The 14,570-nt window shown below is 41.8% G+C and overlaps 1 protein-coding gene across 1 annotated transcript in view; it reads left to right on the top strand.

Moving 5' to 3' along the window:
- The window catches only part of faxdc2 (fatty acid hydroxylase domain containing 2), a 35,264-nt gene extending 23,442 nt beyond the window's left edge, over positions 1-11,822 (top strand). The window contains exons 6-9 of the mRNA XM_080749847.1: positions 2,721-2,926; positions 7,939-8,044; positions 10,097-10,263; positions 11,209-11,822. Of these exons, the coding sequence (XP_080605973.1) occupies positions 2,721-2,926; positions 7,939-8,044; positions 10,097-10,263; positions 11,209-11,365 (636 nt within the window). The 3' untranslated portion in view covers positions 11,366-11,822. The remainder of the gene's footprint in view (positions 1-2,720; positions 2,927-7,938; positions 8,045-10,096; positions 10,264-11,208) is intronic.
- The last annotated feature ends 2,748 nt before the right edge of the window (positions 11,823-14,570 follow it).

A 14,570-nucleotide genomic window follows, 5' to 3' on the forward strand; every position in this document is an offset into this window, starting at 1 on the left:
TTTTGGGGGTCCTTGGCATAAAACGTTTGAAAACTACTGATTTAGAAGTAATGTGTCGGCCTCATGTCTTAATGGGTTCAAATTACAATTCTGCTGATAGTCATTACCCCCCCCCCCCCCCCCCAGAGATGGGAAGTAACGAAGTACAAATACTTCGTTAGTAACGAAGTATTTGTACTTCGTTACAGTAACGAATCGTTACTGTAACGAAGTACATTTTTCAGTACTTTGTACTTTACTGAGTATTTATTTTTCTGGGTACTTTTTACTTTTATCCGTTACATTTTAACACAAGTATCTGTACTTTTACTCTGTTACATTTTCAAAACAGGCTCGCTACTTTTTTTTTAAATGAATGTTGCGCCGCTGCACGGCAGATGAAACGAAACAATAAAATACTCAAGTAGAAATACCAGTAGCATTGTCGTAAGCGGATCCATGCTGGAGTTCAGGGAACTCCAGCATGTTATGCTATGTTCAGTCGTAAGACGGTGGTGCGCATCGAAAATAGCAGATCTATAAGCTCACAGCGCGGCTAACCGCGACGCATTGTGAATTTGTAAGTCTGCTGATATGAGAGAGTGTTTTTTACTGGTGATTCAGTCAGAGTGTATGAAAGGGTGCGCTCGTTTTATTGTCCACGACATTGCAAGCGGCGCGAAGGCCAGCGGACCTTGGTCCTGCTCTTCGCCCCCGAGCGCCGCAGGCGCGAGTGGCCGCGAAGAGCGGGCCAGGGCCGCGCGGCCGGCGGAGCGCCGCGCGAGTTACGAAGCCGTGGTGAATGCAATCGTTATATTTATGCCCAGGCCGTAAGGCCTGGGCAAGCCCACGATAAACGCCCGCGCAGTCCGGTGCGCATTTCCGAACGCACCCTTTCCCCACACTCGGACTGAAACACCAGTAAAAAACACCATCCCCTGCTGATATACTCTATGGTCTGCTGACACCATTTCCGCATGTAACGTCTCACAGCCAATCAATGACTCCTATTTCACGCATCCCTCTCTGTGATTGGATGGGATACTGTCCGGCTGACTGTTGTTGTTTTTATTCAACGTGAAGAAAGTTGGGTGAAAACAGTGGTTATTTATTACGCTTCTGTTGGGAAATAAAAGCCAATAATCTGATTTAGGAACACTGTATCTGCCTTTGATTACAATGGCAGCACTGATAAGTTTAACACCAACAAATAGGTTCAGTGGCGATTATGGAATATTTACAACATCTGAAAGGAAAACTGCACACAACACAAGGCAGAAGGAGATATGCATGATGAAGGCTACACCTATGGGCTACACACGCTATTTCTACAAAACGGTAAGCAAAAGGCAGTCCTTATAAAGTGGCTTGTTTAAGCCATTGGTTCTCAAAGTGGGGACCGTCCGGGGACCTACAGGCGTCCTTGAGGGAGTTCCAACCCAGGGGGTCCCCAGCTAAATGATAGTTAAGAAACCAAATGGACCCTTATGGATCTGTAGAGTGTACAAAATTGAAATGCACCCCCTTGCAGCTAAATGCTAGTTTGGAAACAAATGGACAATGGGTCTGTAACTCTCACAGTGTACACTCCCAGAGTTAAATTAACATTGATTTTACCCAATAAATGGGGGTCCGTAGCCTAATGCATGTCAAACTGGGGGTTCTTGGAATTAAAATGGTTGAGCAGTGATGCTTGGTGGTCCATGGGCTAATAAGTGTCATTTTGGGGGTCCTTGACATGAAAAAGGGGTGTAACTTGGTGGGCGCTGGTGCTTCTCACTTGTTTAGCCTCGGATCAAGACAGTCTTGTATCGAGGCTGGTTATGGATTGTAAAACATGATTTTATTTAATTTTTGATGGGAGAACGGATGCTGGTCGTTCTCAGCAATACATCTATTTCTTATATATGCCTACAGTACAGTATATGTACATTATACATTTGGCCATTGCTTAAAAAGTACCAGTCATTTGGATATAAAGCTATTAGTTTTTCTTTATTTTGTTTGTAGGAATACTTTTGCCTTCTGTGTACTGTGCCTGTCTATGAATAGGATGGGGAAGGTGTACGCTACTGTATTTTAACATCATATGGTGGTACTTGGAGAGACAAATATTTTTTGAGTGGTAGGCCTACTGGTAAAAAAATAAGGTTGAGAAACTGATCTAACCTATTCTATTTTCTGAACATGCAGTAGTTTTTGTGAATTACAGTATGTGTACAAGTGGACTATTGTGTTATCCAGTATGTGATTCTTTAAAATTAGATATTTTATGATAAAACTGTTAACAGTCATCATAAATCGACTAACTGTACTAGTAGTTACTTTTAAAATTGCAGTAATCGGATTGCGTTACTGACTACTGTATTTAGATTTCACATCATAGTTAGGAAACCAATCCTGGGCCAGTTTTAAGACGTGTGTTTGGTGGGGATCTTTTAAGTTTAATATCCTTCAAATTCTATTGGCTTTGCACAGAAACATACGGTAAAAATACTTTTACTTTTACTTTAAAAGTACTTTTCAAAGCCTGTACTTTTTACTTTTTACTTGAGTAATTCTCTGAATGGAGTACTTTTACTTTTACCAAAGTCGTTTTTTTCACAAGTACTTTTACTTCTACTTAAGTACAGAATGCAAGTACTTTTCCCATCTCTGCCCCCCCCTCCCTCCCCCCTCCCAACACACACTTCTTTCCCCTCCAACTTCCACCATCTCCCCCCCTCCCCTGCTCTCTCCAGGTGGACCCGGTGAAGTTCCGCAACGCGCTGAAGCAGGTGGTGCTCAACCAGGTGCTGATCTCAGGGCCCATGGTGGTGGGCATCTACTTCATCATGACCTGGAGGGGGAACCCCTGTGGGCCGGAGCTGCCCACCTTCCACCAGGCCCTCATAGAGATGGCCATCTGCGCCCTGGTGGAGGAGGTCCTGTTCTACTACTCACACAGGTAGGACCAGGGGGATATAGGTATTTGTTTGAGTATCAATAAAATCTGCTTTCTTCCATCTAAGCCATTGGTTCGCAAAGTGGGGTCCGGGGTCCCCCAGGGGTCCTTGAGGGAGTTCCACTGGGTCCCCAGCTAAATGGACCCTTACAAGTCTGTAACTCTGACGGTTCCATTTGGTTCCATTTGTACTCTCTCAGAGTTAAATGAACATAGATTTTACAATATAAATTGGGGTCTCAGAAACAGAAATACCATTAGATGGGGGTCCGTAGCCTAATGCATGTCAAACTTGGGGTCTTTGAAATTAAAATGGTTGAAAATCACTGCTTGAGCCGTAAAAAGAAATCTTCTCTTATGGGGGTTCCTGCATGGCATATGTTTTCAAATGGGGATCCGCGGGTTAATAAGTGTCAATTTGGGAGTCCTCGACTTGAAAAAGTTTTAGAAACACTGATCTAAGCGACATACTGCAAGGATCTGTAGTTTTTTCTGTCATTGGCTGATGTTGACATTTTGGTACACAAAACATAACATCTGGTATAGATGACTGTAATGTCAACTACTAAGGGTCTTTATTCTAAACCATGCACACTGGTACAGTATGTCCTCTGTTCTCTCAAGGTGCAGGTTGCCTCTAACAAAGATGAAACAAAAACATTTTGTCCATCACACGTCCTTCCTTTGGAACAGTCTTATCAGTTGACATAATCTTATTCTTAACTGAACCTGCTTCCCTTAACCAGATCTAAGGAACCCATCTCTTCACCATGGTTCTTCTTAGTTTTTCTGCAACTAATTTCTAACAACTTTCATCCATAACCCATGTTTTTTTAAATATATACTAGCCTACAGCCCCTTGGTGTGAAGCAGACAGACGCTTGTTGACGCCCATTTGTGATGTAAATCGCATCACAGGACAAAGCCGCCTACAGGCCAAAATTTGGGGAAATATTTTAAACATTTGGGGATTATGAGAAGTAGAGACACATTTGAAGGTGATAAAGTTGATGTTGGGCAAGGTACATGCGTTATTGATTTTTGTATTATGTTTTTTAGACAATTGAACAACTGCTGAACGTGGAGTTACAGATGGAAACACACACAAACACACGGGGCGATTCTAATTAAGGTTGTGGGATATATATATATATATATTTCTACCACTTTTTCGAGTCACGTGTTCAAATACTGGATTCTGATTGGCTAAATTCCGGAGGTTATGAGAGGACAACTGCCGCAAAGTTGTGTGTCCGAGATCAATGCGCCTCAGTGTACATCCGGGGACTTCCCCCAACCAACAAATGAAGGTCGCAGCGGTCCTATGTTTACTAACGTGCGTACTATCGTCGCCGATTTATTTGGATCCAATGCAATCCGCCAACTTTAAAGCCCCTTTTCTCTGAACCTATGCCTTTCTGGAAGCGAACAGCCTCTATTTACGGCCGGAACGGTGCTTTTAACTGACGTTAGCTTAGCTGTAAGCTAGACGCATGGATTACTATGGAGTTGGCGCCATCTGTTGGTGAGTAGAAGATGTTGTTTGTGGAACTATCTGCTGTCTCGCGGAAGTTTTATAGGCAATAATGATTGTAACTTAAGATCCTTGCAAGTTACAACTATGTGTTTTCTTTCATGTATACGGGAAAAAGTGGTAGAAAAGCTATTTACCACTCGGGGTCGGACATTATGCTCTCATAATGTCCTGAGTGCGGGTGTTATCGGACTCGGCTGCGCCTCGTCCGATAACACCCTCACTGCGGACATTATGAGAGCATAATGTCCTCTCACTCGGGGTAAATTGCTTACATATATATATATTAGTTTTTATAGATTTTTATAAAAGACATTACAAACAATACATCAACAAGACAAACACACCAGACTAGAATGCATATAAAACACAAGTAATTAACCATACAAAAGTTGGATACATTATATAAAGCTATTAAAATTTGAGCAGTCACACAGAGTCGATATGACCTGTGATAGGACCCCACATGTATTCGAATGTTGCTAGACTGTCCTGTTTATTGCAACACAGCGTCTCCAAATGCATTAGCGTGCACACACATACAATTATGTTTTTTTGTTTATTTTTGTAAAGTGTGTAGAATCTCTGAGCTGATGTACTAGAAATAAACCGAACTTGTTAGATGGATGCCAAGTTGGATGTGTTATTGTGTGCTTGATTTCTAGGAACTCTAATCACATGTCCATTTACCCTGTTATCTAAAGTTTGTCACCTCTGACTGGCTTATCTTACTACAGGCTCTCTTATCAAACATTACACTAGCGTGGCTTAACATAATAAAAACTAAAATGGCACTTTCTATTATTTTGGTTGTAAAGTGATTTTTTTTACAAAGCAGATAATTTATGCCTTAACTGTTCTGCTGCTGTAGACGATCCTCACCGTCATTCAAATCGGTGACTACATGACGCCGTTGACAGCGCTCACCGTCAATCTTACTGTATTTACAGTAAATGTATTAATACTTACATAATGTCGCTCCGGTCACGGCCGCATCGGTAATGTCCGCGATTTGTTTAAAACGCACGTTGGGCGTGCACGCGAAGTGAAGCTCCTCCATGTTAAGTCAATGGAGAGGCCCATAAAGAGACTTCATTTAATCCAAAAGAGCCATTTTGAGCCATTTTGCACCAGATCTGATGTAAACAATACACACGGTAGGGCGCAGCCATGTTTCTCTTCTCGGCTCACACTGTCATGTGACTAGATGACGTAATCGTTGCCGTCAAGTGATAATCCAAAAAAACAAAAACAACCCCCTTCCAGCCCTTCAAAATAATAGCGGCGGCCGACGGAGGAAACGGCGCGGCACCAAGGCAACAAGCAACCTTCAGATTAAGAGGCACGAGTTGTGTTAAGGGCCATTCACACTGAGCACTATACTGTAAAAACTATAACTATAAAAGTATATTTTGAAATATTGTTCTATTAAGTCAAGTGGATGGCAGTGTTCACACCGACTATAAAACAATTGCAATGGTGAACGATATAGTTACCGTATTGTTATCTTTATAGTTATCGTGCCTGGTGGGAATGTCGCTTTATCCTTATATACAATTTAGAACTTAGCCACGCCCCCTGTACTGTATCCCGCTGCTACACTGCAGCTATGTTAGCACAGACCCACGGCCCAATTCCCAAAACCATTTCACGGACAGCACAATCATGCCTCTCGCTTTTGCACCGTCGCTATTTCTACTATTACAGGTCTGTAACTCTGACGGGTCCATTTGGTTCCATTTGTACTCTCTCAGAGTTAAATGAACATAGATTTTACAATATAAATTGGGGTCTCAGAAACAGAAATACCATTAGATGGGGGTCCGTAGCCTAATGCATGTCAAACTTGGGGTCTTTGAAATTAAAATGGTTGAAAATCACTGCTTGAGCCATAAAAAGAAATCTTCTCTTATGGGGGTCCCTGCATGGCATATGTTTTCAAATGGGGATCCGCGGGTTAATAAGTGTCAATTTGGGAGTCCTCGACTTGAAAAAGTTTGAGAAACACTGATCTAAGCGACATACTGCAAGGATCTGTAGTTTTTTCTGTCATTGGCTGATGTTGACATTTTGGTACACAAAACATAACATCTGGTATAGATGACTGTAATGTCAACTACTAAGGGTCTTTATTCTAAACCATGCACACTGGTACAGTATGTCCTCTGTTCTCTCAAGGTGCAGGTTGCCTCTAGCTTGAACAAAGATGAAACAAAAACATTTTGTCCATCACACGTCCTTCCTTTGGAACAGTCTTATCAGTTGACATAATCTTATTCTTAACTGAACCTGCTTCCCTTAACCAGATCTAAGGAACCCATCTCTTCACCATGGTTCTTCTTAGTTTTTCTGCAACTAATTTCTAACAACTTTCATCCATAACCCATGTTTTTTATATATATATATATATAGTTTTTATAGATTTTTATAAAAGACATTACAAACAATACATCAACAAGACAAACACACCAGACTAGAAATTAATGCATATAAAACACAAGTAATTAACCATACAAAAGTTGGACACATTATATAAAGCTATTAAAATTTGAGCAGTCACACAGAGTCGAGATGACCCGTGATAGGACCCCAGATGTATTCGAATGTTGCTAGACTGTCCTGTTTATTGCAACACAGCCTCTCCAAATGTATTAGCGTGCACATTATGTTTTTTTGTTTATTTTTGTAAAGTGTGTAGAATCTTCGAGCTGATGTACTAGAAATAAACCAAACTTGAACATGTTTAGATGGATGCCAAGTTGGATGTGTTATTGTGTGCTTGATTTCTTAGAACTGCTTGATTTCTTAGAACTCTAATCACATGTCCATTTACCCTGTTGTCTAAAGTTCGTCACTTCTGACTGGCTTATCTTACTATAGGCTCTCTCTTATCAAACATTACACTAGCGTTGCTTACCGTAATCAAACTGAAATGGCACTTTCTATTATTTTGGTTGTAAAGTGATTTTTTTACAAAGCAGATAATGTATGCCTTAAGGGCCATTCACACTGAGCACTATACTGTAAAAACTATAACTATAAAAGTACATTTTTAAATATTGTTCTATTAAGTCAAGTGGATGGCAGTGTTCACACCGACTATAAAACAATTGCAATGGTGAACGATATACTTACCGTATTGTTATCTTTATAGTTATCGTGCCTGGTGGGAATGTCGCTTTATAGTTATAAAACTGAGCTATATTAATGACACAAACCCAAGCGTACCTATTCTGGGCATGTCGTACTCGTAATAGGCGAACATTCTGTGAATAGCCGATCTATAAGCTTGTAGATCGTTGTGAGCCTGTAGATTTTCAGCAAAGAGATTTGGTGTAGACTAGAGGGGGAAAAAGGAGGGGATGAACTATAGACCACTGGTGGGGTATTTCTTCTCTGGAATTGACATACTAGTTCTAGAGATATTTTCAGACTGAGTGGGGGATGGAACTGACCAGCTTATTTGTTCCTCCACTGCCAGGTTGTTCCATCACCCTGCCCTCTACAAGCACTACCACAAGCAGCACCATGAGTGGACCGCCCCCATCGGCATGGTCTCCATCTACGCACACCCCCTGGAGCACGTGGTACGTGGTCACGCCATGCTGCTTTTCAGGGGTCATCAATATGTCCGTACACAGAGAAATGTGTCCGTGGAGAGACTTGGTTTATGTTTTCGCCCCTGTCCGTGCGTCCGTCCGTGCGTGCGTCCGTCCTCCGAGTTTATTACCAGCTAATCTCCGGCGCCGTTGGCCCGGTTGCTGCCAAAATGAGCACACACACTCCCTGGATGCCAATTCAGAAGCTCTGCCCCACATTTTTTAAATGGCCCTGTTCTAGCGCCACCACGAGGCCGATGTTTGCAAAACACATTTCTGTACACTACTCCTACAGATTTTGTCCAAAAATCACGCAAATCGGTAGACAGTATCTCTACAGTCATGTGATCGACACGGATCTGTCTGATTGTCCATATTCCATCCTGATTGGCTGATATTGGCTTTCAAATTTTGCAAGATTGGTTCATTTTGGACAAAATGCCTCAAATCACAAACGCAGAGTGCAATTAACATGAAATCGCGCACACACGTTCCCTCTAGGCCAAGGAAGAAATGCCATTTCAAATTTTTGAAATCAGCCTCATGGTGGCGCTATAACAGGCCGATTCGTGGTTTTACCTATAACTCCACCGATCAGTTTCAAACTTTGTAAGCGCACTCCCTGGATGCCAATTCAGAACCTCTGCCCCACATTTTTCACATGGGCCTGTTCTAGCACCACCAGGAGGCCAATTTGTGCAAAACTACCTTTTGGCCAGTACTCCTACAGATTTTGTCCAAAAATCACGCAAATCGGTAGACAGTATCTCTACAGTCATGTGATCGACATGGATCTGTCTGATTGTCCATATTCCATCCTGATTGGTTGAGATTGGCTTTCAAAGTTTGTAAGATTGGTCCGTTTTGGACAAAATGCCTCAAATCACAAACGCAGAGTGCAATTAACATGAAATCGCGCACACACGTTCCCACTAGGGCGAGGAAGAAATACCACTTCAAATTTTTGAAATCAGCCTCATGGTGGCGCTATAACAGGCCAATTGGTGGTTTTACCTATAACTCCACCGATCAGTTTCAAACTTTGTAAGCGCACTCCCTATAGGCCAAGGAAAAAGTCTTTCCTTGCATTTTTCACATCAGCCTTTTATAGCGCCACCAGGAGGCCGATTTTAGTAAGACACATTTTTGGATATTACTCCTTCAGATTTTACCCAAAATGAACACAAATCAGTACACAGTATCTCTACAGTCATATGATCAAGGCGGATCTGTCCCATGTTAAATATTCCATCCTGATTGGCTAAGATTGGCCTCCAAACTTTGCAGGATTGATCCGTTTCGAACAAAATGCCTCAAATCAAACACATCGTGCAATTGTAATGAAATTGTGCACGCACATTCGCAAAAGGCCAAGGAAGAAATTGCACTACAAAATGTTCAAATCAGCCTAATGGTGGCGCCATGAAAGGTCTAAGATTGGTGAAGAACACATGCCACCCTTTTTACATTAGCCTATTATAGCACCACCAGGACGCGTGGCCTGGTGGAGACCTGTGCTCGGAAGAGCACTTCTTCTAGTTGTCTTCTCAATTTGTATGTCTGTGGCAAAAATTTAATTTTTACAAAAATGTCCATCACAACCTGGCATGGCGATGACCCCCTGGTAGTTTTCATTCAACTCCATCCCTAAATCTGACCTTCTCTTTGCTCTCTCTATAACCTTTTACACCATTTCTCTCAAGACACGAATACCACAATATATGTAATTCACAGTACAATTACCCAATCATTCAATCGTAACATTTTATGATTGATGCTAGTTCTGGCACACGATTAAGAACGCACCATCCCAAAACGCTGGGTTGGATACATCATCATGCGTCATGCCAATATGGATAGTCAGTGCCTTTTTGTATGTTGGTAATTTTAGAGCATGTACAATAACAGAAACAACACCACACATAAAATTCCAGATAAGCACTGCTACTCCGCTTACACAACCGTTTAAAATGACTGCTTCTGTATGAGGAACAAAACGTATGTTTCAATTTAATCTCTGTTGATTCCCTCCTCTGCCAGCTGTCCAACATGCTGCCAGCAATAGCCGGACCTGTGATCGTAGGGTCCCACATGACCACCACCAGCCTCTGGTACGCTCTGGCCCTGATCAGTACCTCCATCTCCCACTGCGGGTACCACCTGCCCCTGCTGCCCTCTCCCGAGTTCCATGACTTCCACCACCTCAAGTGAGTCTACCAGTCATTCACTGAAACAAATGCTTATTGCGAGTTGGCTTCATTGTGGGAGGGAGAGAGTTGGTGACGTGACGTGATATTGCATGAACAGATGGGGCATGCATTTGCAACATGCATCGTTCCCGACTTGTATCATTCCCGATTAGGCCTTTGTCCGTTTATAAGTGTGGTAATGGCCACCGCCAGTCTAAGCAAGTTCTCTGACTAGTGACTACATGCAGGGACGTGCTGGCCATTGGGAAAAGCGGGACAACTCCCGTACGGCCGGTTCATTCCCGGCCGGTCCAGGCCGGCCATTAGGAATTAAAATAAAATGTCGGCATTCGTTACATTTTGGGGGCTAGGCGGCCAACAAAGTAAATCGTCACTGTCGGGCAGAAACCTCGTAACTCCAAGTTTCAAATGTATAAACTTTTTCGCAAAGCAAAGCCCTGCTTCATCATATAAGGCTGTTGCACAAAAGTAGTGAAAACAGCTGATCTACAAGCACACAACGCCTCGCCTTGTAGATCGGCTGTTTTCACTAAACAAAACAAACGGTTTTGGACGTACAAGGTTTCCACCCGACAACGACGAAATATAACTCATGTACAGTAATTGGCCCACTGGCTTGTCACTTGTCATGATCTGAAATGGCAAATCTTTGAGTAGCAGCAGCGCTGAGAGATCTCTCTATAGCATGCAATGAGGGCCTCTCCAACTCTTTTTCCCGGGCTGACTAACGAAAGATGTCTTAACCACAGGAAGCCCAACCAAATGTTCACACATTGCCCAGAATAGGGTATTCTGGACAATATGTGAACATTCTGCAAAAAAACAGCACATCTAGAAGCTCGCAACGCATTGCAACGCAAAGGTGCATATTTTGGGTATACAGTACAAATGTGAGACAGATTTTTCAATACTAACCAGAGTTGTTTCACTTCCTGGTTTCAGGTTCAACCAGTGTTTCGGGGTCCTCGGGGTGTTGGACAGACTCCACGGCACCGATGCCAAATTCAGGCAGACCAAGCAGTACGAGCGACACACGGTGCTCACCAGCCTCACCCCTCTGAACGAGAGCGTCCCAGATGAGCCCAAGAAGTTCCAGTGATGGAACCCGCAGCCTTTAACTTCCCCATGGTTCTCGCCCCCTGGATTGGGATCAGCTGATATCGAAAAAGGTGCAAAGATCACAGTAAAATAGCCAAGGAGTATGTTTGTAATTCTTATTTTCGTAATGGGAAAACAGCTGTTTAGGAAGGTAGTGAAGCCAAAGTGAAACCCGTGCCTGTCACTGACTGGCTCAGCAGGTGCTGAGGCGCCCCTGATTATAAGGTGGTCTACCTTTTCTTGTTCAGCAAGTCTAAAGGAATGTTTAATGTAAATGTAGTGCACGAGGGTGATCGGTGCAGAGGACTGTAATGGTGGGTAGACCAGTGGTAATAATATGCCACTCACGCCTCTCCACTGAAATTCAGTGTCTGAAGTTCGTTGTACAACTCGCTGCCTGTGTGAGAGATAAAAAAGTCATTGTAATCTTGTACATCTGATATTTTCACCCAAAGTTCCCCCCCCCCCCCCCCCCCCCCCCCCCCCCCCCCCAGTTCAAGTTCAATGAAATTAGTACAAAGGACCCCAATGTAAACAAGCCATAGTGCTTTCTTGGGTTTAGTAGACCTAGACCATGTATCTAAGCTGTACTGTCTTGTGCGTTTCCTATGCAAACTGCTAATAAAGTATTCAAACAATCAGTCATTAGACGCTAGCGTTTAAGGCAAGTGGTTCAAGAGGCCGTGGACTTGATTGTATTTTCTAATTGCTATACAGAAAGCACAATTGGAATTGGTGTTCTGCATGGTATTGTTTTTGTCTTTCTTTCTATTTCATCTGTATGATAATGAGAATGTATTGCAATAGCACTTTGTAGACATCATTCTGTCCCTATTGTCCACTACAGCAGGGGACGAGGACACATCTCATTAAACCAGTGGTTCTTAACCTGTGGGTCGGGACCCCCGGGGGGTCCCCAAATTATTTTGGGGGGTCCCCAGATGTTTAGCTTAATGTGCAACATTGTTTTTTCACTCAACAGTAAACAAACCAACATAAAGTGTATAGAGGGTATCTGCACATTCCTGAAGTGACAATTTAAGGACCTTTTAATACATCTAAAATGACAAATTAAACATTGGCCAAATTGCCAAATATTAGAGGTAGAAATTGTGAAAATAGCCGATCTACATGTAGATCGTCTATTTTCACAATAGAACCGTGTTATACACAATGTAATGCGTCAACTCTTAATGCTCGTAGGGTGTGTGTGTGTGTGTGTGGGGGGGGGGGGGTCCCCATTTAAAATATGATTATTTTGGGGGTTGCGGCCTGAAGAGGTTGAGAACCACTGCATTAAACCACTTTATTCATTTATGGAGAAGACCACTGCACTTGTATCTCATTCTATATGGCTCTTAGACAACAAATGTTATTCCCTTGAATGATATATAATAGGCCTTAGCAATGTGGACGATTGAAGGATTAAATGAAAATATTTGGAATACATGTTATGAATACGTGATAAAACATCTCCTACCCTGCTGTGTGATTTAATTATGTGTTTCACAATCTTAGCTGGTCTCTTGATGGGGCCTTTTATCATTTCCAACATCCCTGGATTGAGATTCAGGGGTCAGGTAGATTTTTAGACTGAATCTTTGAACAATAATAGAAATAAAAACAAACTTAAAGAAATCGTGCTTTGTACTCATTTATCTTCCTAAAGTTGTATGAATGTCTCAAAGATAAGGGGGAAAAAAAGAACGAACGTGACACACCACACAGAGTGAATCCTATGGCTTGAATAAGTCAAAATAATATCGACTTAGAACTTTATAACCTATACTTTTAAAGACAGGTGCTGTGGGGTCACCAAATTATTTTGGGGGGGTCCCCAGATCATTACCTTAATGTGCAACATTGTTTTCTCTCTCAACAATAAACAAACCAACATAAAGTTTAAGTCTATAGAGGGTTTATGCACATTTCAAAAGTGACAATTTAAGGACTTTTTAATACATCTAAAATGACAAATTAAACATTGGCCAAATTGTCAAATATAGAGGCAGAAATTGTCAAAATAGCCGATCTACATGCTCGCAACGTGAGGCGTGACCCAGCTGTCTAATTAGAGTAACATTAACTCCATAGACACATACAAAACAGAAAAAGTACAAAACTATGGCACCACCTCTTTAATTTATTGATCAAGTGTATTGATCTGTGGGGCACCCTGAGTAAGAGTGCTCACCACATACATAAATAAGGCTAAAGTCCATACAGTTGACCCTGGTTCAAGTCTGGCAGGAGGCTCTTTGCTGCATGCCGCCCCCTCTCTGTATTCCTAGCAAAAAACTAAAACAAGCAAGTATGGTCATCTGTCCATTTACACCTGCTATTAAGGACAACTTTAGTTTTTTACAACAAGGGTTCATATTTTAGATTGTAATTAGAGAAAAGAAGAGTGTTAAAATGTTTTCATTTACTTTCTATTGTTTTAGCGATTTTAGTATTTGATTTCAGTGGGTGGGGGCATGCTACAAGTGGCTAAATATGTCTTTTTAGACACAACAAGCCGGCAATTTACTATTTACACCAGCCCCCATAAGTCAAATCTGCCCATGATAGATTGCGGTGCATCTTTGGAATGGGCTTCATAATCAGAAGCCCGCTTGGGGGAATGCATGCAAATCAAACTCGTTAAAATCGCAAAAACTATAGAAAGAAGTAAATTAAAACATTTTAACACTCATCTTATCTTTTCTCTAATGACTATCTAAAATATGAAACCTTGTTGTAAAAAAACAAAGTTGTCCTTTAACTTTCAACCTAACATGCCTATTTCTTAGGTCATGTCATTTGTCACAATGTTTCCAAAGAGCGAAGAGCCGACAGGAGATCATGGGACACTTTGAGCTTGTAAATATTAAATGGACTTACATAGCCTTTCTCCAAAGTGTTTCACAATTTAAGTGTTAATTATTATTTCACATTCACCATTTCACACACCGATGTCAGAGTGAATGAGAGTGAATGGCAGATTCACTATAGAAATGTGAATGTAGGAATATTCAGTGTATTGACATTGAAAATATTTATAACCACAAACTATTACATCAGCTGGTTTCATCAGGTCGAATGGTCCATCTCGATCTCTGTAATTGTAGTTTTTACATGCAACTGATACATCTTCTGCCTTTGTCTCGCTGGCATACAAATAACCACTCAACAACAGCATGTATTTGAGTTTTTTTTGTCCGTTT

This window comes from Nannobrachium achirus (assembly GCF_963921795.1).
Source record: "Nannobrachium achirus genome assembly, chromosome: 19".
NCBI classification, from domain to species: domain Eukaryota; kingdom Metazoa; phylum Chordata; class Actinopteri; order Myctophiformes; family Myctophidae; genus Nannobrachium; species Nannobrachium achirus.